This window comes from Mesoplodon mirus, assembly GCF_964341445.2.
Source record: "Mesoplodon mirus genome assembly, chromosome: 1".
Taxonomy (NCBI): Eukaryota; Metazoa; Chordata; class Mammalia; order Artiodactyla; family Ziphiidae; genus Mesoplodon; species Mesoplodon mirus.
The window spans coordinates 217,742,591-217,767,119 of NC_138976.1; the positions used below are offsets into that span (position 1 = coordinate 217,742,591).

Genomic DNA, 24,529 nt, shown 5'->3' on the forward strand with positions numbered 1-24,529 from the left:
TGGTCCCGTGAGAGTTTTCAGGCCTCCATTACCAGCAAACGAAATCCTAGAGGGGCAGGAAAGGCTGGAGAAGGGCCTTGCTTGCCCCACAGTGTCTGTACCAGTTTCAGGGGCTCACGGGAAAATGTGTTTTTGATCTGTTTCTTATTATTTTATGTCATTAAATTTAAGATGCTATTAACTGTAAGACACGCCATTATTGCATAAACCGTGCAGAAAAAAAAATGCTGCCAATGAAACCAGAGCACACCACTAAGTGTTATATACCTTGATTTCTCTTGAATCTGGGGGTGTGCTGCAGTCCCCTAGCAAAAGGGCAAAATATGAGAGAAGACTGGAAATGTAAACTTCCCAGAGATGTTGAAGCAACGGAGGGAAAAAACCCTCTTAAAAAAAAAGTAAAGTGACTTTGTAGGCTTAGGAGCAAACTCACGTGTAACTTGACTGGATTATGAAACGGTCACAGACTGCGTAATTAAAAGAGAGAAAACAAGGACAAAACTGGAAATGTTTTTGAAAAATTTCTTCCCCTAATTTTTTTTAATAGTTGAGGGAAAACCCCCCAAAAGTCAGGGGTTGGGAGGGAAGACTTTCTTCCCAATTTTCCTTTTCTTTCCTAACGCCTCCACGTCTCCACGCCGATGTCTCTTTGGTAGAACCATCCGAAGTCAATGAACGGCGAGAGTCTGTGGGGCGGCCCTTCGTCCGGGAGCCCCACCCCGAGGCATCACCGGCCTGCGTGAACGGAGCAGCGCGCCGTGGCCTCCACTCTCCTCTGGAGCAGCTCACATCCCTTGTTCTACCTCTACAGGGACAGGGGAGGGGCATGGCCAGCCCAGCACAAACCGGGAGGCTGGCGGGCTTCGTACCTTAGGGAGCCCAAGAGTCTTGGACCCCATGTGGGTCTCTAGAACCCTAACACAACCTGGGAGTGCAGGGGTCGACAAGGACCTGGCAGGGTTTGGTCATGCCTACTTGATCTTATTTTGGACCCACAGCTTTGGATGTGAGATCCCGTCCAGGCAGCAGCTTAGGAGTTTCCAAGACCTTCCAAGAAAGGTATAATTTGATTCCCCCCGACCGTGTGGAGCAGTGGTTCTCAAAGTGGGGTCCCCAAGCCTCACCCAGACCTGATGAATCAGAGAGCCTCGGGGTGGCCCGGGCGACCCACACTGCAGCGGGCCCTCACTGACTCTGATGCACCAGCCAACGGTGTGTGAGGCTCAATGGCCTGGACTGGGGGATGCAGGCTTTGGGGTGGGTGAGGGCACCACTGTTTCAGGAGGGCTTCTGCTGCCCAGACTCCACATCTGACTTGGGCCAGAAGCGGCCAGAAATCCTAGGTGCCAGGGGTCACCCGTTTGTCCTGATTTCTTTGTTAAAAACCTACACTCTCTACAGCCAGACTCCAGTTCATGGATCCCTGACGTTTTGTCCCTTCTGTTCACGCTCTGAGAGTGCAGCTGTGTGGAAAAGCAGCAAGGAACAGAAGCACAGGCCACGGCATTTCCCTACTAGAAAGACAGCGGGAGCCACAAGGAAAGATGGAATCCAGGCAACTCAGAACTAACTACAAAACAAATAACGGACAGACTGCACATCAGACCCGTGGCTTGCTACACACACAGTCTGGAGACGCTGGGGTCAGAAGCAGGGGCGGTCGTGGCCAGACCCCCCCGCCCCCCCGCCCCCGCCATCCTCTGGAGGAGCACTGGCCGGAGGCTCTGGGGCGCAGACCACGGGAGCTGCCCTCCACCCGCCAGTGGTGGCTGCTGCTGCCCCAGGGGAAGCAGGGAGTGGTGATCTGCTAAGTGAAGGGTGACCTCAAGCCGCTTCTCAGGGACATCTGCGGGGCGCCTACTAAGGGCACTTCCTTCTAAGCCGGCCCCAAAGGGCCTGAGCGCGGAGGGCGTCCACCTCTGCCCCTCCCCCGTCCAGGCCGGGCACGGGGACGGGCGCCTACCCAGGTCGGCGTCCGTGCTCTTCTTCATGTCCTTCTGCAGCCGCTTGGTCTGCTCCTCCAGCCTGCAAGGCAGGGGCACGGGCCTGGGCACCTGGCATCACCCACCCGCTTCTGCCCCCGTCCTGCCCGTCCCCCTGAGCCGAGCCCCACGCGACACTCAGGTCGCCTGCCAGGAGGAGGAAGGGCCTGCTCTGCGCGGATGTCTCCACTGACTGAAGGGCCACCGCGAGCCTGGCGCGAGGCACCCAAAGGCTACGAGTTCACGACTGTCACAGAGCCACCACCCCGGGGGAGAATTTCTGGCAGGTGGTGAACTGAGCTGCCCTGGGCTCCCAGGGTGAGCGGACGAGGCAGCCCGGGCAGAAGGCTCTTTTCCTCCTCGGAGCAGCCCCCTCCCTGCCCTCCCTTCTGGGGGTGGACACTCACTGCTGCAGTTTTCCATACTCCCTTTCAAAGTCTCTTTCCACCTGTAAGGGAAGCGATAACTCCATCACTGGAGGAAATGACAGCAGGCTGGAGAAAAGCTGTCACCTACGAGACTCCCTCCGCGCCCTCCCCGCACCCGCTTCTGCAGAAAACACCAGCATCCAGTCCACACAAGCACCAGCACACCGTTCATGACACAGAAGCCCTGTGTTCCCCAATCAAGGACGTGTTTGATTTAGGGCAAAGGACGCCCCTCCCAGACGGGCCGGCCAGGCCGGTACCAGTGGATCCCGGCTGGCTCTGTCCTTCCACCGCAGGGAGCGAGGCAGGGCTGGGCTCCCTCCCCTCCCCTGCGGGGCCTGGGTAAGGGGCTCAGGGTGTGATGGAAACTCATCATCGGGGAAGAGGCAGGGCGCGGAGGAAAGCGGGCGGGTTGGAGTCCGGTCCTGTCCCTGCCGCGCAGCAGCTCTGGGGCTGGAACGGCTCCCCTGCCCTCCCGGTCCTGGTTTCCTCACAGGTCCAGAACCTGCTGCGTTCAGGGTGGATCAGGAAAGACCAGGTATCCCCGCTCTGTGCGCTGGGATGCAGCCATCACAGATATGACTATCGACTCAGGCAAGGCCTTCTAAATTCTGGATGAGTTATCAGATTTCCCTGATATTTAGACCGAGTGGGTATGCGCCCTGACCCCAGTTCTTCGGCCTACAGGGCAGGTGAAGCCAGGAAAGTCACTTGCACTTCTAGAGCCTGAGTCTCCCCATCTGTAAAGTGGGGCCCAGGCAACGGTCGCAGGAGAGTGGTCTTTGGAGCCCTGATGCCTGAGGGCCGATAGGAGGACGGAGCGCCCGCCTCTGCTCTGTCCTCTTCCGAGGAGGCCGAACAGCTCCCTGCACGCCTTGTTGAGGCACCACACGCTCCCATGACCGGCTTCTCCTCCATCACTCACCTGGCAGGCAGGTGCGCTGACGGCCCTCACCGCACTGAGGTCACTGGGACAGAGGGGGAGTCACCTGAGCAAGGTCACACCACTAGTAAGCGGCAGGCCTGGGGCCTGAACACGGGCCAGGCGGCCTGGCTCCCAGGCCTGTGCCCTTTACCGTCATTCTACCTAAGGGGGAAACACTCTGGCTAATGAACTAAAGCCATGACCTATGAGAGCAACTTCCTGGCGGCTGCCCCGAGACTCCCACCAGGGAGAGCTGTAAATCCTACCACAGGCTGGAGGTGAAGGAGTGTGAATTTGCAGTGATCATCAAAGCCCCACTGCGCCTCACCAGGAGTCTTCTAAAACCCCATTGGCCAATGCAAGGGACATGGGTTTGAGCCCTGGTCCAGGAAGATCCCAAGTGCCTCGAAGCAACTAAGCCCGTGAGCCACAACTACTGAGCCCACGTGCCACAGCTACTGAAGCCTGCGCACCTAGAGCCCGTGCTCCACAACAAGAGAAGCCACCATAATGAGAAGGCCATGCAACACAACGAAGAGTAGCCCCCGCTTGCTGCAACTAGAGAAAGCCTGCGCACAGCAATGAAGACCCAACGCAGCCAAAAATAATTAAAAAAAAACCTAAAACAGACCCGGGCTCCGGTCAGGAGATCAAAAGAACAAACACACACGTGACAGGGGGCCGTGGGGAGCCCCATGGAGGGCAACGAAGGGCCCAGTGAGGCCTGACGCAGAGGCCCTACTTAACATCCGACCTCAGGGCTTGACAGTGGGGCTCTCTTGCATGGAGATGGCTAGCCTTCCTCATTTGAACTGTAAAACTTAGAAGCAGAAACACATGGTCTTCCCCTTACATTATGATCCTAACATCTGGGATCTTCCACAAAGTTGTGAAGTAAAATTCATCACTGAGAATTCCCTGTCAGTCCAGTGGTTAGGACTCCACATTCTCACAGAAGAGGGCCCGGGTTCAATCCCTGGTCCCAGAACTAAGATCCCAAAGCCACGTGGTGCAGCAAAATCAATCAATCAATCATCAATCACTGGTGCCCTAGCCTCCTGCCCTACAGTCTTTCCCTCTCTTTTCAACAGACCCACTCTTTCTCCATCTGGGAACCCAACATTTTCATCATCACCTTTCGTATGACCCACCAAAAGATTCTCTCAAGAAAAAAATTCATAATTCACTCCTGCTAAAGTGCATGTGCCTGATAAAGTTTAAAGTGCTCCCTAAGTCGGGGGATTTGTAGCTGGACAGGAATCAGAGTCTTCGCTGAAGGTCTGAACAGCTGCTGGTGTGACCGTGGATGGAGATTTGTTCTGGAGCAAACGGGCCTCGCCCTGCCCTTTGGAGTCTGTACCGAAGTTAGTCTAGTCCTGTTTTCAACAGCGCCCGGGGGAAGGTGGTGGAGGGGCGCGAGCAGACAGAAGATATGAACTCTGATACTAGATGAGGAGCTTTAGAAACATTTCCAACATTTTGAGCCTCAGTTTCTTTTCTAATAAAATGGGAGAGTTTCACTTGGTCTCAGCCCATGGGTATTTCAGGTGGCTGACAAGGCAGTGGGCTGACAACATCAGCCTCGCTGGCTTGTTCGGAGGATTAACGAGCCGTATGTGTGGAGCACAGAGCACAGCGGCCGGCTTACACACGGGGTCTCCCTGCTCCCCTCCACTGGGGCGGTGAGAGGACCGGGGGTCTGAAGAGGCAGACTGGTCTGTGACTCTCTGGCAGACAGCACTCAGTCAGCTGGCAGGTGAGGTGAAGCCTGGGCCCCGGGCCTGGGGCCACAGAGGGGCCTCCCTCCGCTGGACACGTCTCCTTCTTACTTTGTAGGATGTGACAGCTAAGCTGAGTCTTTAAGTCGCACAAGTATTTTTTCTGCCGAAAAGATGAAGTTGAAATTAAGGATGCCTTGGCCAGGGTCCAGGTCTCCTGAAGACCAAGAGCAGAGAGCAGGTGCCCTGGGGTGGGGGTGGGGGCGGCGAGAGGGGAGGCAAGGGCCAGGCTCCCCTCGCTCTCTTGCGCAATCCCCAGCGTGCCGTGTGGGATGTCAGGGAACACCTGGTCTCCCGGGCTGCCACTGCTGGGACGTGCACAGAGAAGGACCGCAGGTTTCCAACCGGCTGAGGAGAAACTCGGGGTCTCACGCTGGAAGCGGAGAAGTGTGTCGGGGTGCGAGCTTGAGTCTTCTGCTGTCCCAGCTCAAGGCCATCTGACAGCCTAAGAGAAGGTCAAGAACGCTTCACCTCCTTTGTCGGTAGCCCGCGGGGGTTGCTTCCACAGCTCACTGCTCCTGAGGTCTCTCTCCTCCCCAGGGGAAAGATCTGAGAGGCACAGCACCGGGATTCTAGGCCCTCAGACAATGGCTGAGGGGATCAAGGGACACACTGGAGTCTCATTCCAAGGTATATCCGTGCAGAGGGAAGGGGCCAAATACAAAAGATCTGAACATCTTTGGATGCTTGATGCCTTTGCCAAAAAGGCAACTGGACCCCAGTCAACAATGCAAGTGTAAACACATGTGCACGACTCTCGGCGGGTCAGGGTGGGCTGGGTCAGGCTGGCGAGGTCAGTGCAGGGAGACTCAAGCACGGAGACTGCCTCAGCAACCCCTACGTTCTCGGAGGCTCAGGGTGGCAGGAGGGGCCGTGCTGCTCACCGCTTGTCCCCAGGGCCTAGGTCAGGCTGCCACACGGCAGGAGCTCGGTGGCTGTTAAGTGAATAGTGGGCTGAGTTCCCACCCACTCACGCTCATGGTGAAGGGAAGAGGGAGGCCAGCAGGCAGGGCCAGGCTCTGATCCCGGGGCTAAGCTGAGCCAGACTGGACCTGAGGCAGAGGGAGCCCTGTGCCTTCTGAGAAGCTCCTCTTCCAGGGCGGCTCAGGGTGGAGAGCGGCCTGCCTTTGGTTTGTTACGAAGGGTCTCTCCACTTTGCACGTGAAAACCATTCTCAGGTGAAGGCGCGACCTGCCGGGACTCCCATCTGCCTTGACCTTCCAGAGCGCCTGCCTAGCTGGGAATCTAGGTGTGTGAGAGACCCAGGGAAACCCTTGCGCTTCAATGTGCGAAGTCTTCCATCATGCCGGTTGCAGAGGGAGGTACAGCTTCTCTTTGCCGTACCAAGATGCTCCAGCTCCTTTATGGGCTGGGGCAGCGGGAGGGGACTAAGCAGAAGGTTAGGACTGGGAAGAGGGGGAGTGTTTGTCCTTCCATTTCAGCCCCAGTGATCAGCCCCTGCAGAGAACACGCCCTTCCAGCCAAAGCCATGACAATACTGGAATCTGTGTTAATAACCTGGGCACAGCAGAATGGGGAGGGCAAACGCACAATGCTTTCTTTGTGTCTGACGGTGGGGTGCCTTGAGCCAAAAACCTCCTGAAACTCCCTGAAGATAACATGAGCTTTTCTTCCCATGACAGGGGTGCCACGACTTCCAATAACCCAGACAGCCACATCTGCTCCCCGCCCCGAGAGTGCCTGGACAGGAAAAATAGAGTGCGTCACCCCTGTTCGGGGGCAGCTGCCAGAGATGCTCAGACAACTGCACAGCCTCGGCCTGTTTGGGGGCCAGGAGGGGGCTTGTGCGGGGGGGGGGGAGGGGAGGGAGACTCCGAAGAGGTAGGGTCTTGCTACATAGACTTCAGTGCCTCTGGGGAGTTGAGGAAGCAAAGGACTCTATTCCTCGTGAGAGATCAAAGGCCCAGCCTACCATTTCATTGTACTGGGGAATCCAGCTGCTTGGGACAGGCTGGGTCCTTGGTGGTTTATTAAGAGTCAAATCAGCTATCGTCTCATAATGCAGTTAATATTTACCGAGGGCTCACTACGTGCCAGGCACTGTGCTAAGTGCTTCATATGCGTTACCTCATGTAAGATGCATAATACTTACATCAATGACGTAGGAGCTAGTGTCATCCTCACTTCACAAAGGAGAAAATGAGGGCTCAGGGAGGGTAAGGGACTTGCTAGAGGTCACGGACAACACGTGGCAGGGCCAGGATGAGAATCCAGGCAGGGGACCTTCCAAATCCAGCTTCTTAACCATTCCTTGATGCCCAGTCTGTCTGGAGGAGCTGATGCCAGGTGTTAGAGGGCTACAATTCCATCCCAAACATGATGGATGCCAGGAAGGGAAGAGGGAGGCCACGGGCCCATCCACAGGCACTGAGACTGTCCATCTGCCCTTCCTCCGGGGAGTCCTGGCCACCCCTTCGAGTAAAAGACCTAGAGACCTTTCCAACAACAAATTCTGGCAAGGAAGCTAGAAACTGCATGCTACCTTATACTTTTCCGTGGAGAACAAAGGCTATTTCCATCAAGGTTGGGGTGTTAGGAGAAATTTTTGTTTGTTTGTTTGTTTTTTGGTAGTGAGTGCTGGGAATAAAAGACCCTTCTCGAAACCACTTCCCTTTCAGATCTGCCCTGGATTAAACTCTGGAGACTCAAAGCCACACCTTCCCACTTCCTGTAGCTGGCTGGAGCACGCCCAGATTCTTTGCGCTTCAGCTGAGAGCCTCCACAGCTGGTCAGCCTCTGCATGGGAGGTAAACTCGGAGTCTGTCCTTGGCCTGCCTTTGCTTGAAAAAAAGAGAGGGCCCTTTTAACATGGACCCATCGCCTTTTAAGTGACCTAACTTTGGATTTCCCAAAGATGGAGCCAGTGCTCAGATGCGTGCTGCACTTCCCCTCCCACCAAACCCAGTTCAGAGTCCGGAGCTAAGGAGGGCCAAGGTTACAAGACAAGAACTGTCTTATAAGCGGCTGGGATGACAGTCCAGGGCCTCCAGCAGGCTGACAGTGCTAAGCTTCAGATATACTCTCTCACGTTAAACCCTCAAGAGCCTCACCCACATTGGTGGGTGAGGGGTTGGAGAGGCCATTCTTTTTTTTCTAATTAATTAATTAATTTTTGGCTGCGTTGGGTCTTCGTTGCTGCACATGGGCTTTCTCTAGTTGTGGCAGGCGGGGGCTACTCTTCGTTGCAGTGCGTGGGCTTCTCATTGCGGTGGCCTCTCTTGTTGCGGAGCATGGGCTCTAGGCGTGCAGACTCAGTAGTTGTGGCACTCGGGCTCAATGGTTGTGGCTCGTGGGCTCTAGAGCGCAGGCTCAGTAGTTGTGGCATCTGGGCTTAGTTGCTCCACAGCATGTGGGATCTTCCCGGACCAGGGCTCGAACCCGTGTCCCCTGCATTGGCAGGCGGATTCTTAGCCCCTGCGCCACCAGGGAAGTCCTGTGGAGAGGCCATTCTTGACTAGAATTCCAAAACCTCAGGAGACCTTCACAGCCCGAGTGAGCTCGCGTGAAGCTATGGAAAGTGTATGAAACGGAGCCTCGAACTTGAGTTCTAGTTCCAGCTCCGTCAGAATTAGGTTTATGACCTTAGAAAGTCACAGCAACTCCACGGGCCTTGGTTTCCTCATCAGGAAAACTCAGAAGGTTGGACTGGATGATCTCTAAGGGCTTCCAGTTCTTTTTTTTTTTTTGGCCACACTGCGTAGCTTGCAGGACCTTAGTTCCCCAACAAGGGATCGAACCTGGGCCCCCTGCGGTGGAGTCCTAACCACTGGACTGCTAGGGAAGTCCCACAGTTCTAACTTTCTGAGAATCTAAATTCTCCTCCTCTTCCATTGTGGCGATAAAACAGAGATAAAAACTGTGGACTTACAAAGGGGTAGGATTCAATCATGCCCTCCCGGTGAGTGGCTCCAGGTCCTGGCTAAGAATGAATGTAGCAGCAGAGAGAAGGGGACCTGGACATCCCAGGGAGGCTTTCTGGCCTTTTACGCAGCCTGAGGGGGCGGGAGACAGAGGCCTGGGACGTGTCCTTGGCGGGAGCCTATGTCTCAGGAACCCTTTCAGGAAAGTGCAGACGGTCACGCCAGACCCCAGTGCTGGGCTGTTCAGAAGCAGGGTGTCTGTCCGCACTTTGTAACCCACCTCTTCCACCTGCCCAAGGAAGGGGAGGGGCCCAGGCTGACCTGAGGGAGGAAAGTGTCCCAGGATAGGAGGGCCCTATAAGCCCCCACCTGTGTGAGGTTCTAGAGCAGCACGACTGGGAATAATAAGGCCTGGGTTCTGCCTTCCCAGCCCCACGATGCACTGAGTCAAAGCTCCGGTTCTACACAAAGGCCACGTGAGTCTCGGAGTGAAAGAACTGGTTACTCACTGTTTTGGGGACAATCTGTTTCTTGGGCTGCCCAATCTTGAAAGGAATCCTGTAAGACAAAGAGTCAAAGAGGAAGGTTAGGAGAAATGGGGAAGGATGTGGCTGAAAAGACTTGATGAGGTATGGCCACTTCCCCGCTAGGGGTGCCTCACTCCCGGGACTCGTACCACGTGCCTGCGGGTCTCGGACCATCAGCAACCAGGCCGGGCTCCAGGAGAACGGTCCCCCATGGACAGAATCAGATGGAGGTGCCCCAGAGCACCTTTCTCTGCAATGTTTACATACATGGCAAAGGTGAAGGCAGGAAAGGTGAGATACTGTACTAGTAACAGTCACTACAAACCTTGCGTCTTGAGGAGCTGCGAAGTCAGAGGTCGCAGACTCACCTGGACAGCGATCATCCTTGACAACATGCCTTTAAAAGACACCGCAAAGCCCACTATCTTCTGTAGCAGGTGCTTCCCTACTTCTCTATAGACAGACAGACTGTGGAGGGCTTCTTGTGGGGCTGGGGAGAGATGACGAATTGTAGGGGCACTGAGGACCAGTCAGGCTGGGTTAGTTCCCACGAGAACTGACAACATCTAAAGAAAGCTAGCTTGGAGAAGACTCTGAATCCAGCTCAAGTCTGCCTTGAACTTGCTGGGAAGCTCTGCACCTCAGGTTCCCCACTCGGAAATGGAAGAAGGCATGGCGTAATGGAAGGAAGGTCATGGTCAAGGAGTCAAACCCTGAGCGCTAACCCCGCCTCCACCCCTGAGGAGCAGGCTGCCAGGAAATGACTGCGCCGGGACTTAATTTCCTACTCTGTGAAACAAGAGGGTTAAACTGGGTAATCTAGAAGCTTCCTTCAAGCGCTGACAATTCTACCATCCTACAGTTCTGAGGATTAAAGAAGCCACAGTGCATCCCCACAGCTACAGAAACGCGGACTTCTCCCACCAAGGTAGGAGTGAGTTAAGCTTCCCTGGCTGGGATCAGCTCAGGGAAGAGCCCTGAGGGTGCAGGTTGGACCCCACTCTCACTGCTCTCCTTCCCCCCCACCCCCTCCACCAGGCCCCTCCCTCCACAACCCCCTCTCCCCGAGCCTGGCCCATACTGACCAACAATGCTGCTAAGCCCAGCGGTATAATTAACCACCGATAATAACCCCAGACAACGATCTGGTTGAGAGGATGGGCCAGCCTGAGTCACAGCAGTTTAAATTTAATTTCTGGAGGACATCCTGTGTATTGTTAACCCAGCCCCGTAATTTGGGAGCGTTAACCCTTTGGGGGCTGGCTGATTCACGTGGCTTCTGTAAACAAATAATCTCTGGCTATGTAATTACCAGGGGAAGGTAAGCTATGGAATTGAAAAGGAAAGAAAAAATGAAATTGCCATTTCCCTCTCTCAGACCTGAAGAAGCAGGGTTAAGGGGACAGGAGAGCCTTAGTCCCCCCCCCCCCACCCACAGTTACTTCTGCCCAAATCAGGGACTCGAGTTGACTGACACAATGGTTTTGGACAGTGAGCAACTGCCCGCAAGGACCATTTTGGTGACAGTGCAAATGAGGTCCTGGTGGCATTGCGAAAAGACTGATCCTGCTCTGTGTGAAGCATGTTGCCGTATAAAAAGCTCTGGACCAGGAATCAGAAACCCTGGTTTCGGGCTTCCCTGGTGGCGCAGTGGTTGAGAGTCCGCCTGCCGATGCAGGGGACATGGGTTCGTGCCCCGGTCCGGGAAGATCCCACATGCCGTGGAGCGGCTGGGCCCGTGAGCCACGGCCACTAAGCCTGTGCGTCCGGAGCCTGTGCTCCGCAACGGGAGAGGCCACAACAGTGAGAGGCCCGCGTACCGCAAAAAAAAAAAAAAAAAGAAAGAAACCCTGGTCTCTGCCTCTGACTAGTATCTTAAACAAACTATAAAACAAAGGAACTGGACTAGGTAGCCCTTTCAGCTTACCTAAAACTTGAATTCTAAACTGAATCTCCATTCCAAGAACATGGGGAACGGAATGAGCATTCTAAAGAGCCCTCAGAGCGGTCCTCAAAGTGACTCTAACGTGGCGTCTAGTACTACAGACGAGCTACAAAGGGATTAGGGACTTAGATTCCATTATTTGTGGTGCCGCAGCCTCTCTCTAAATCTTAATTTAGAATCACAGTATTTTTAGAGCTGCAAGTTACCATAGAAATTTTTCCAGTTCAACCCTCTCATTTTGGAGATGAGGAAGCAGATCTGGAGGGGTTCAGTGACTAGCCCAGGGTCATTCAGCAACAGGACCCAGAACAAACAATCAGGGTTGCGATTTCTTGTCCAGTTTTCTCTCTACTACTCACAGTTTAATACTCTTTCACACAGATATGTCATATGTATCTGAAGGAACCAGGAAAAAAATCATCTGGTCAAAATACCTAATCTGGGGCTTCCCTGGTGGCGCAGTGGTTGAGAATCTGCCTGCCAATGCAGGGGACACGGGTTCGAGCCGTGGTCTGGGAAGATCCCACATGCCACGGAGCAACTGGGCCCGTGAGCCACAACTACTGAGCCTGCAAGTCTGGAGCTTGTGCTCCACAACAAGAGAGGTCTCGACAGTGAGAGGCCCACGCGCTGCGATGAAGAGTGGCCCCCGCTCGCCGCAACTAGAGAAAGCCCACGCACAGAAACGAAGACCCAACACAGCCAAAAATAAATAAATAAATAAATAAATAAATAAATAAATAAAAATGAATCTTAAAATACTATGGAATTTAGAAAGGGCTCACTGTTAAAAGACTGGAAATGAAAGAGGACCGTGTTATCAGGAGGAGGCTGGTGCTGAACTGGGTGCTTCTGCACAAATGAGAGGCCGTGTGAACTGTGTAGAAGGAACCAGGCCTCTGTAATCTCACTGCAGCTACTGACAATCACCTATAACTTTATCATATGATTCTGATTAGTTTTCACCTCACCTCTTCAAAAGCCATCTCCCTGCCTGAAGAATGTCTTAAAAAAAAAAAAAAAGTAGCTTTTGATTTGAAAAGTTTTAGATGTACAGAACAATTGTAAAGACAGTACCTAACTCCATATATCCCACACCCAGTTTCCCTTATTATTAACATCTTATATTCGTATGGCATATTTGTCACAATTAGCAAACCAATCCTGAAATATTACAGTCTACACTTTATTCAGATTCCCTTAGTTTTCACCTAACGTTCCCTTTAAGTTCCAGGATCCCAGCCAGGTTGCCGCATTCCATTTAGTCATTAAGTCTCCTCAGACTCCTCTTGATATTTTCTCAGACTTTCCCTGTTTTTGATGACCTTGACAGTTTTAAGGAGTGCTGGTCAGGTACTCTATAGAAATGTCCCTCAACTGGGACTTGTCTGCTATTTTTCTCACGACTAGACTGGCGGTTACAGGTTCTGGAGGGAAGGAGTGATACTGAGGGTTCGAGCTATCAACCCGACTTCCTACTGCCGATGTGAGTCTCGGTCACTGGGCTGAAGCAGCCTTTCCCAGGATTCTGCACCATATGGTCCCTCCCCCTCCCCCCTGTGGCTCCCTACCCCTTTGGAAGGAAACCACTGGGCACAGCCCACACTTAAGAAATGAGGAGTAATACTCCACCTTTCTGCGGGCAGAGTATTGGCATAAGTTATTTGGGATTCTACATGGGAGATTTCTGTTCTCTATTTATTCAGTCACTTATAGCAGTATGAATGCATCGATATTTATTTTATATGGGTTATAATCCAATCCTACTTTATCCTGTTGCTCAGACTGTTCCAGCTTTGGCCACTGGGAGCTCCTTCAGTTGGCTCCTGTGTCTTTCTGACATACCCACATCAGTGTGTGTGCGTGCATGCGTGCGTGTGTGTTTTGTTTAGTACTTCCTTGTTTTCTGGACTATGAGATGCTCCAGGCTTACCCTGTACATTTCCTGAGCCAGCCCTAGAACTGGTTGAGGAACTTCCTAAACCAGCAGTCACCGTGCCTCTATAATATGGTCTCACCCCGCCTTTTAGTTTCCCTTCCCATTCACCCAGTACAACTACTCTGATTCAGCCAAGTGGCTGTTCATTTATCCCCCAAATCTAGACGCCTTATAAACAACTTCCTGTCCCAAAGTGGGAGGTCCATTTTTTAGTGCCAACATGTCATTAATAATTTCATCAGGACAAAAGGCATAAAACTTGGACTGTCCAGGGCAACTGGGACATACGGCCACCCCACCCAGAGGGAACCTTTCCCTTCTCCTGGCTTCATCCAAGCTGTTCTGACTCCCGAACCTTGCTTACCTTCTTCAAAATGTCTACGACTTTATTAGGCATTTTAAAATATTCTACCTTTTATAGTTGATTACAGTTCATCTCTTTAAAAAGTAAAACACACTCATCAGAGAAAACTTGAGAAGTACAGAAAGCCAAAGAGAGAGAGATGAGAGGGAGAGAGAAGAGAAGGAAGAGAAGGAAGAGAAGGAAGAGAAGGAAAAGAAGGAAAAGAAAAAACCCCAAAATAGCCCTCAGTCTCATATTGAAAAGATAACCAAGGTTAATGTGTTGGTGTTAATTATATTTTAAACATTTTCAGAAAGAAAAAAACCTGAAGCAGATATGCCGCACGTTAGTAGCTAATTTCGGGCGGTGAGAATATGATTTACTGTTTTCTTTTTTGCACTTTCCATACCTCTCAAATAAACTGAAGAAAAAAAATCCCCTAAGTTTTTTTCCTTGACTATAAAAATACCACCTGATCAGTGTCAAAAACTTGGAAAACCATAAAGGACAAACACACACACACACAGATACAAATACACAAAATCCCAGAGAAAAAGTAATACCCCAAATTTCAGTGTGTACAGCATATGCATATTTACACAACTTTTAAAAAATAAAGGAAACATATATCAGGCGAGTTTTTATATGCCAATACACAAGTTTTCATCAGCCTGACTTTTAACAGCTACCTAGTATTTCATTAATCAACTGTATCACTAGTTTTCTTTTTGTAACCCACATGGCTTACGTTATCATTTCAACTGCCTCAAGTTTTTCTTCTAATATAAACAAAAACCAATGGCTAAATCTTTGGGCACATCAAGGATTAGTCACATAGGATAAATTCTTAGTATTGGAATTGCTGGGTCAAAGGATACATGCAGGTTCAGGGCTTTGATTTGCTTGCCAAATTGCCCCTGAGACAGACTGAAACAGTTTACATTTTTTAAAGGATTGAAATCATTTACCACCAGCCCCAGGATTTTTTTCCTGTCTTAACGTTTACCTTTCCATTTTGTACATGTGTGTGTTTAATGTACAGAGGCTTTTAATTTGTATGAAGTGAAACTGCCCAAATCTGTCTTTTTCCTTTATGATTTCTTCTTTTGGTGTCATACTGAGAAAGACCTGCCTCTTCCACTCCAACACAGAAGAATTTCACCTAGACCTACTTTTTACTTTTATGATTTCCTTCTACTAATCTAAGTTTTGCTCTTATCAAAGTTATACATGTGCATAGTTTAACAAGGCAACAGTGTCTGCTAAGTAAAACATTAGGGTCTAGGCTCCCCTAAACTCAATCGCCCGTGATGAGCACTTCTAACGTGGCTGGTTTTGTTTTGTTTTTGATACGTACCTTTGCATCTCTAAATAAAAATGCGTGCATTACCACCCTGTGATGATTAGGTTTTAGGCCCTAGCTATTGACTTTTTATCTTGGAAGAGGAAGATGTAACTAAACAAAAACAACACACACCTCTTTTGGGTCTTCACCCCTATTACCCAAAGGCACATTTGCAACTCTGCCTTCTCAATAGAGGTATACTGTGATCTGGTTAGAGCAATGCGAAATACACTATTAGGAACAGAACATGGTTTGTTTTCCTTCCTGCATGTGGCAGCCAGCAGACTGTTCAGCTTCAGCCAAACCTTCAGGAGACTGTGGAGTTCCCAAGCCCAAACCCCCAGCTGAGCCACTCCCAAATTCCTGACAATCAGAAACTGGTATTATTGTTGGGAGGCACTGATTTGTGGGGTAATCTGTTCCACAGCAATACAGGACTAAGAACGCTGCACAAGTTTCCCCAAAAATAATTTTTCCTTTTCTTTCATATGCTTAATCTTCTAGATGTTTATCCCTAATCCTCTCTCAGTCGTCTAAATCTACTCTCAATACATTCATGCGTATCAGGTGTCCTATCATTTTCCCTTCCTGAAGCAGTCTCTACTGGAACCTTGGACCTGCTCGGGTCTGGACGGGCTGCCTCCACTCTGGGCTCCCCTGTCACCACCCTCACAGGGATTCCTTCCGCCTCTCTCCTAGGATCTTTTCCACCTGGATTCCGTGTCTTCTCCTTTCTTGGTTTACTCCTCATCTGGCTGGAGAAAAAGCGTGAGGGAGATCAGTTTTGAGACTGCACAACCCAAACCCTTTTTATCCTATCCTCACACGAGTTAGTTTTGACTGGGTATAGAATTATAGGCTGGACATGATTTCTTCCAGAATCTCAAAGGCACTGTTTCACTGGCTTCTCATTTCCCAGTACCGCTGTGGTGGTGAAGTCTGAAGCCATCTGATTCCCAACCTTTGTATGTGACCTGCTTTTTATCTTCTTCATGCCAGCTTCGAGGGTCAGATGTGTGTCCCCCATGTTGCAAAATTTCACAACGATGTATCTCGTGGTCTGTTTTTATCCATTGTGCTGGGGGATACACAGGACTCTTTCGTGTTGGCAATTTATAATCTTTAGTTCTGGGATTAAAGGAAACTTTGTTGCTATTGACCACTCCCCCCACACCCATTTTCTCTGTTTCTTATTTCTGAAATCCTTATAATTCTGATGCTGACCCTCTTTGGCTGGTCCTCTGATTTCTCTATTTTCAATGTTTCCTTATCTTTTAATATTTCTAAAGAGCTTTTCATTTCTGCTGCCATGTTTTTAATTTCCAACAGCTCTTTTTAATTTTCAGGATGTCCCTTTTTTTTTTTAATGGTACCCTGTTTTTATTTCTTGGATGCCTTATCTGAAAATCTTAATGATAGCTTTGAAAAAAGTTTCTTCTTCCTTTATAGTCTCAGTTTCCCTTCAAGTTGCTTTTTTTGTTTGTTTTAGTCTCCATTTTTCATATTAAACATGTCGTTTGGATGAGTGGTAATTCTTGGTTGTCTTCTCCAATATATGACTGGGGACCAAAAGGCTGACTAGAAGCTGTAAGTACATGAATAATGTCTGTCTATTGTGTAGGATGATCTGGCTGAGAAGTTTTGTGGGGGATCCTTGATGCCAGTTTGTACTCTTTTCTCCAAGGGAGGTAAAATTCCCTAGAGAAGATTCTTCCACTGTCTTGCACTGGGAATAAAGGCCCAGCTCACTGTTCTGGGAGCTGAGTAGAAGAGGCTGTGTGTGTGTGTGTGTGTGTGTGTGTGTGTGTGTAAGAGGGTGTGTCAGCACTCCACTTCATCCTCCTGCCCTCACCTGTGCTTGAAGCGGATCTGGGTTTTGTGGGCCTGAAGCTTACACAAGTTTGCATGCCCTTTAAAAAAAAAAGAGATTACAAAACCGCAAATATAAAAATAGGCCTGAAAGTGAATGTTTATTTAAACAGAGAAAAGAGCATTATAAATTACAAGCTATAAAAGCTGACAAATAACATGAACATCAGAAAATCAAGAATAACCTAATATTTTTATTAATCATCTGCCTGACACACCTTTAAATTTATTTCTCCACATTTTTTTGGCTGCATAGTCTATGATTGCCTCTTCATGTGACACAGAGTTGATAAATCATTTCCTTAGAGAGAAAAGGCAAATAATTCAGCCTTTTCTCTAGTAGCATTGATTGAAATTTGTTTTCTATTACTGACAGTTTAGAAAAGCTTTTTTTTCCAGCTTACTGGTAACATATAAATATAATATAAACTTTAGGATTGTTGTAAAATTTGGGAAAATCTCATGTTTCTCTCATAAATAAACTGTAAGATTTCAGGCCACATTTCAAAGTTTCTTGTACAATGACTAATCTTAAATGCTTCCTGAATTAGTGAGAGTAACTGGTTTGTCACTGATGTCCTAGTAGGAGGGTTATGAGTTTTATGTTATCTTTGTTATGTCTTTCATGTTAAATCCACTAGAAATTTAAATGTTTTAGCAGTAGGTTCATGTGATTTGCTCCTCTTCATTAACTAGATCATCAGATAATCATCACTTCTATCTAAAACTGATCTTACTCTCTTAATGAATTACTAGCTTTTGGTACAATGTGGCAATGTTTTGTTGCACTTTACATGATTTCAGAGTAGTATCTATTGATTTCATTCTCACCTTTGTCACTTTTGTTTTGTGTTCTACTTTTATCCAATTTTTCTCTTAGCTATAAAATACATTTGAAGATGATCAAAAAAGGTATCCTTTGTACGTTTCCAACTCAGGACTCGAATTTCTCACTTGTTTTATGTTTTCCAAAAATGTCTTTACAAACTGAAGTCAAAACAGCATACTCTCAATTCAACAACCCCCTCCAATCCTGTCCCATCCCAAAAAAGGGTCTAGGCTACTCCAAAGCTGCCTGACAGGAAGGGTAGTATAACGAAGAAAAAGAAGGACCTAGAGATTGTCATACTGAGTGTAGTCAGACAGCGAAAGACCAATGTCATATGATATCGCTTATATGTGGAATCTAAAAAAAATGGTGCAAATGAACCTATTTACAAAACAGAAATTCAGAAATTGAGTCACAGATGTAGAAAACACCCTTATGGTTACCAAGGGGAAAAAGGGGGGGGGGATAAATTGGGAGACTGCGATTGACATATACATACTACTATATATAAAATAGGTTACTGATAAGAACCTATTGTATAGCGCAGGGAACTCTACTCAGTACTCTGTAATGAGCTATATGGGAATAGAATCTAAAAAAGAGTGGATACATGTATACATGTAGCTGATTCACTTTGCTGTACAGCAGAAACTAACACAACATTGTAAATCAACTATACTCCAATAAATAATTAATTAAAGAAAAAAGGAGGAAAGGCAGGCAGAGATATTCTTAGCTGAGTGCAGTATAAACACATTTTTGAACTTTACAGAAACACAGGATCCTTTGAACACATGGCTAGGGTTCCTTCTAGGGCCCTGGACAAGGTCCATGTAAGCGAGGGGCCCTGAGGCTTAAGCTTCATTAGTTTCACACAGTAAATCCACCTCTGTGTGCCCTAGTAGAGAAACTCCCTGCTTCATACTCTCCAGGGGTGGGGCCCCTTCATTCTTCTGCTAGGGTGAGGTGGGGACAGTGTCCAGTGAAATGGCGTTGGGGAGGAGATGGTAGGACTCTCAACTTATTCATAAGCAGCTTTCAACCAATCCCCCTGTTCTGAGTGTTCGGCTTCAGCCCACTTCTAGAGGTACCTAGCGTCACCAGTTCCTGAACCTTTGAGGATTCTGTGATGTAAGTTCTTGGTTTTCCTAAATGCCAGTTCACGATCTGGCCTTCTGAGAACTGCCAAGTCAGTTACCCCATGTAACTGCATTCCAATCCCCAAATGTCGTCAATGTCTCTTCTATTCTCCCTGAATTGGTAGGTTTATGACTTTAAAAAAAATCACCTCACTGTGCTTTGTGTGGGATTTCTGAGGGAGATAAAATAGATGTACGTTATTATACATTATAATGTATAATGTGTTATACATTATAGATGTATATGTATTATATTATTATATACACCTAGTTTTATCTCCTGCACAAATCCCACAATTTGTCACCTTTACTCAGAAACTGCTTTATTTATTAATTTTAAATAACAACTTTATGAGACGTAATTCACATACCATAACATTCATCCTTTTAAAGTGTACAATTTGGTGTTTTTGCTGTATTCACAGAGTTGTGCAACCATCACTACAACTAATTTTATTTGTTTTGGCCATGCTGTGTGGCTTGCTGGATCTTAGTTCCTCGACCAGGGATCAAACCTGCTCCCTTGGCAGTGAAAGAGCGGAGTCCTAACCACTGGACTGCCAGGGAATTCCCACCACTAGCTAATTTTAGAACATTTTCATCACCCAAAAGGAAACCCCATATCTATTAGCAGTCATTCACCATTTTGTAGTGTAGTACAAAGACACTTTCGGTCTCCATGGCTTTGCCTATTCTGGACATTTCATATAAATGGAATTATATAACATGTGGCCTTTTGTGTTTTCTAATTTTTTAATATGGTGTAGGTAAGGATCCTACTTCATTCTTTTGCATGTGACTATCCAGTTACCCCAGTACCGTCTGTTGAAAAGACTATTCCTTCTCCATTGAACTGGCATCCTTGTTAAAAATCAACTGACTGCCAGTATAAAGGTTTATTTTTGGATTCTCAATTCTATTCCATTGATCTACATATCTATCTTTATTGCTAGTCCCACACTGTCTTAGCTACTGTTGCTTTGTAGTAAGTTTTGAGATTGGGAAGTGTGAGTCCTTCAACTTTGTTCTTCTTTGTCAAGATTGTTTTGGCTATTCTGTGTCCCTTGAATTTCCATATGAATTTTAGTGGTTTATCTTTTATATTTAAATCTTTACTCCATGTAGAGTTTGAGTGTATGGCTAACCAGTTGTTTTAACATGATTTAAAAAATAATCCATCTTTGGGACTTCCCTGGTGGCGCAGAGGTTAAGAATCCGCCTGTCAATGCAGGGGACATGGGTTCGAGCCCTGGTCCGGGAAGATCCCACATGCCACGGAGCAACTAAACCTGTGCACCACAACTACTGAGCCTGCGCTCTAGAGCCTGCGAGCCACAACTACGGAACCCCGCCCGCCTAGAGCCCGTGCTCCACAACAAGAGAAGCCACTGCAGTGAGAAGCCTGCACACTGTAACTAGAGAAAGCCCGCGTGTAGCAACAAAGACCCAATGCAGCAAAAATAAATGAATGAATTAAAAAAATAATCTCTTTGAAAAATCATTTTATCAGCATTAAATACTTCCGCTCTATATCATAGATCTGTCTACTCTTTTGCCAATAACACAAATTTAATTATTTAGGTTTATAACAGCTCTTGATACCTAGGTAAGCAAATCCCTTCTCATTACATTTTCTTTTTCAGGTGATTTCTTGGCTATTTTAATTTTGTTTTCATATTTAAGAGGAAATTCAAAATCATCTGCTGTGTTTCCCCTTCCAAGTCAGGATATTAGTTACTGAAAATACATTATATTTATAGATTAACTTTTGAAGAACCTACATCTTTATAAATATTAGGTTTGCTCATTCAGGGCCAAAATATTTCTTTCCAGTCATTCAAGTCTTTTTATTATGTCCTTTAGTCTTAAGAGTTTTTTCCACATATGTCCTCTACATTTATTTAGTTAAATATTAACATCCAAAAGTAACACTTATCTGTGAATTTTTTTGCCCTACACACGTCTTAGGTACATTCCATGGAATTTTATATTTTTGGTTATACTATAAATGGATTCTCTTTTTCATTTCATCTTCCTAGTACACAGGAAAGCTACTGGGTGTTAAATATTTGCCCCACAACCAATCACCACAGCTATACACCTAACCTACATAGCCCAAGAAATTTGGCTGGGAAAAAAAAAGAACTAATTGGGTTTTCCAAGTAGACAGTGATATCATTTGAAAATAATTGTAAAAGTTCCCTGTTCTTCCCCAATATTTAATACCTATTTTTGTCTTGTATTACGGCGTTGGCTAAAAATTGCAGAAAAATGTTTTTAACTTTAGTAAGAATACTTCGAGTTTGATCTTTCACTATAAAGTACGAAGAGGGCTCCTGGTTTATTTAGGAGGCTAATGGTAAGGAAATATTTTTCTGTTTCTAGTTTAGTGAAAGATACAGAGACTGGATTTCTGAATTATATCAATGCCTTTTCAGCGTGCATTTGGTGGACCAGTTGGTTCTCCTATGACCTAGTGCTGTGACGAACTGTGTGAATACATGTCCTAAGACTGAGCCATCCTTTCATTACTGAAGTGAGCTCTGCTTGGTTAAAGGTACAGGTTAATTAACTTTGATGTGCATACATCTTGCTTTCTGATTATGACACAAAAGTGTAGGGGCTCAATGTTATGCTTCTCTGCAACTCCTGCCAAGTGCTGTACTAGGCACAGGGCTATTTTCAACCTTTTACTGAATGAACAGTCGGTAAATATGTGTTAGGGGCCTCCTTCATGCCTAGCACTACACAAGGTTCTAGGGATATCAGGATGAATAAGGCAGACTCATTCTATGATCTCATGGAGCTTACAGTCTGGCTTCATACACATAGTAAGCAGGGAATGGATGATTAAGCGAATGAGTAAAATGAGTCTATTGGCCCAGGGGCCCTATCAAATACCATACTCTAATTTAGGGTTCCTGAAAAAAGCTACTCTTAGATCAGGCTATATAAAGAACAAAGAAAGGTAATATCATTGTCCTTGGTCTCCCAATCCTTACCTGAGTAAAATAAAACCTAAAAAGGCATCACCAGCTACAAGTACCAGCCTGGGTCAAGGGAAAGTAAATTCAGTGGAGACCGAGAGAACGGAGCTGGCCTTTGGCACCGGCAGTAAAGCCTGGCGAAGTTATCAGAGTATGGGTCAAGGGAAAACATTTTCAAGAGCCTGAGAGGAAATATGAAAGGAGAAGAGTCTCCTGGGTTTATTCTCAGGCTGCCAAATAGCAAATGTACTCCACTCTGCCAGAGAAAGAGCCAGAAAACTGGGGCAGGTGCCCTGATGGAGGGATCGGATTCTCTGCCACTGAAGTGGTGGAAGATGGCGAGACGAAAGAGCAAAGCAACTGCACGTCAACTGACTCTTCTGCCTCTCCTTCTCCTTGACCTCTTGACTTCATCCTGCAGTCTAGGCCCCCGCAGGAACACAGGGATGTCCTCAGGACGTCCTCAGCTGCTCTGGAAAGTGTGCGGCAAGACTGCCAGTATCAGAGCATCTCAGAGCGGTGCTGTCCTGGCACGGCTGGGGCTCCGGAGCAGGGGCCGCTCACCGGGCTTCCAGACTTTTGTTCCTCCTCCTTCTCACAGCTTTTCTCAGGGCTCTCCCCCTGGAATCGGGTGGGTACGTAGAGATCCAGAGAGGAGACTGGGCTTGCTCCCCAGAGAACCTCTACGTTCTGGAAACCATCATGAAGGCTGTGAGCTCCCGGCCCCTGGAGTAGGATTCTTTACTTTGTTCTGCTTGCCATGCCATAAATATGAGCACCAGAGGGCAGGAGGAGGGATATTTTGGTCTCGGCAACAAAATGGAGAAAACATTTCTCTCAGCCCTACCCTTCTCCAACCCCCAACATGCCCCACCTTGAAAAAGAAAACAAAAAGTTCTATGTGTACAGAGGGAAAGGGGGGAAGAAAAAGGGTTCTATTTTCTTTCACAATAAAGAAAAGTCAACAGGATGTTCTCCAAAGCTACAAATACACTTTTTCAAACAGTAAATATCTCTATTAGCAGCAGGATGCCAGTTGGCTAATTCTGTGTGTCTCAGGAAAACCTTTCCCCAAAAACTCCTGCCCTTGGGTAATGTCTATTTACAAAACCAGCTCTTGTGCATTTTCGATTTGCTAGGTTTCTCAATCTTTTGTTTCCCCACCCCCTCCACTGCAGAGGCAGAGAAGAGAGGCAGGCTCGGATGGCAGCTGGGTGGGGATCCCCCGGTCACCCCAGCAGGTCCCCCGAGCCCCGCCTTCTTTGGAGAGTCCTCCACTCTATTACCAAGGACAGCTTAGAGAAGCTAAAACCTACCCCCTCCGCCCTGGCCTTCACTGGGCCTCCAGAATTTGTTTCTACTGAGCCTGAATGGGCCGAGGCCTTGCCCGGGGGTGGCATGATTCAGTCTACCCCATCCTGTATGGTCCCGATATCTCCAGCTGGGCAAAGATCACAGTTTTGGGGGTGGGGCGTGGGGGGAGGGGGGGGAGGTGAGAACGAGGGGAGGGCTGAGCAAAGAGTAGCAGGCAGCAGATAGTGGCTGAAATCCTGGCTCTCCAGGGAGTGGTCTGGGCCTGAGTCACTGTCTCGGCAAGAGCAGGAAGGTGGGCGAAAGGCAGCAGCTTCTGCAGGCTGGAAGGACAAGCCCCTCCTCCCCCATCCTTCTGTCACTCTATCCTCCGGTCGCTGCCTTCTCTGGTCTGAGGCCCCACCAAGGCTACCACCACCTTGACAATCGGAGAGAGAAAACAGTGGGCCCGGGCCAGGGCAGGGTTTACGGAGAGTCAGCTGGCTCCGGCGGAGCAGCTGCTTGTTGGATGCCCATCCTCTCTGAAGGGCCAGCTGGCCACAATGCCCGGGGCCAAGGAAAGTTCAGCCCAAGCAAGGACGTGAGAGACCCCATCAGAAGGGGAAATGGCCTGAGCTGTGAAGGATCCATTTCCAGTGCCTACGACTGTGGCCTCTCCAGCCCCGCCTCAGTCCTTCCCCTAAATTAGCTGGACCCTGAACCAGAGCACAGACAACACCACTCTCGCTTGCCACCAGTCCGAGGAGGTATGTGTGTGTTTAAAAATAAAAGGCACGGCTCTGTGACTTGGCTGATTTGTTACTTGACCAGAACAATGGCCCAGCTCCGCGGTGATCCCTCCTTCCCCACGCTCCCCGGGCTGACCTCTGAAAAGGAAAGACGGAATGAATCGCAGAATGTTGAGTGAGATCATCCAATTAAAGCGACCATTTATTGAGCATCTACTATTGCCAGTGTCTGTGCTAGGTGCTTCCGATATGTCAGCTCATTCAAAGTGCTGCCCTCCCGTATTTCACCCAAGAGACGGCGCATTGGATGAGGGGGTGGACTGTGGAGCCAGGCTGCCTGGGTTCAAGATCTGGCTCTGCCAACTGCCAGCTCTGACACTTGGATAACTTACCTAATTTTCCTCTGTCTCAGTTTCCCTGTCTATAAAATAGGATCATAATCTACCTATTTTATAGGGTCGCTGTGAAAGCTAAATGAGTTTAATCTTTAAAACAGTTCCCAGCCTACAGTAAGCAGCCTGGGAGTACCTGTCGTAAAGATGATGGTGGTGGTTATTTTGATGATGATGATCA

The 24,529-nt window shown here is 48.2% G+C and overlaps 1 protein-coding gene across 4 annotated transcripts in view; it reads right to left on the bottom strand.

Annotated features, from left to right (window-relative positions):
• BIN3 (bridging integrator 3) overlaps window positions 1-24,529 on the bottom strand; it is a 45,749-nt gene that overhangs the window by 13,062 nt on the left and 8,158 nt on the right. For 3 of the 4 annotated variants that reach the window (XR_014293554.1, XR_014293555.1, XM_082615950.1), the window contains exons 2-4: window positions 9,504-9,552; window positions 2,390-2,430; window positions 1,964-2,025 (exon numbers count right to left, since the gene is read on the bottom strand). Coding sequence is in view for 1 of the 4 variants with exons in the window: in XM_082615950.1 (XP_082472076.1) it covers window positions 1,964-2,025; window positions 2,390-2,430; window positions 9,504-9,552 (152 nt within the window). In the remaining 3 variants the exon portion in view is untranslated. The remainder of the gene's footprint in view (window positions 1-1,963; window positions 2,026-2,389; window positions 2,431-9,503; window positions 9,553-24,529) is intronic. The other variant, XM_082615951.1, reaches the window with a different exon arrangement.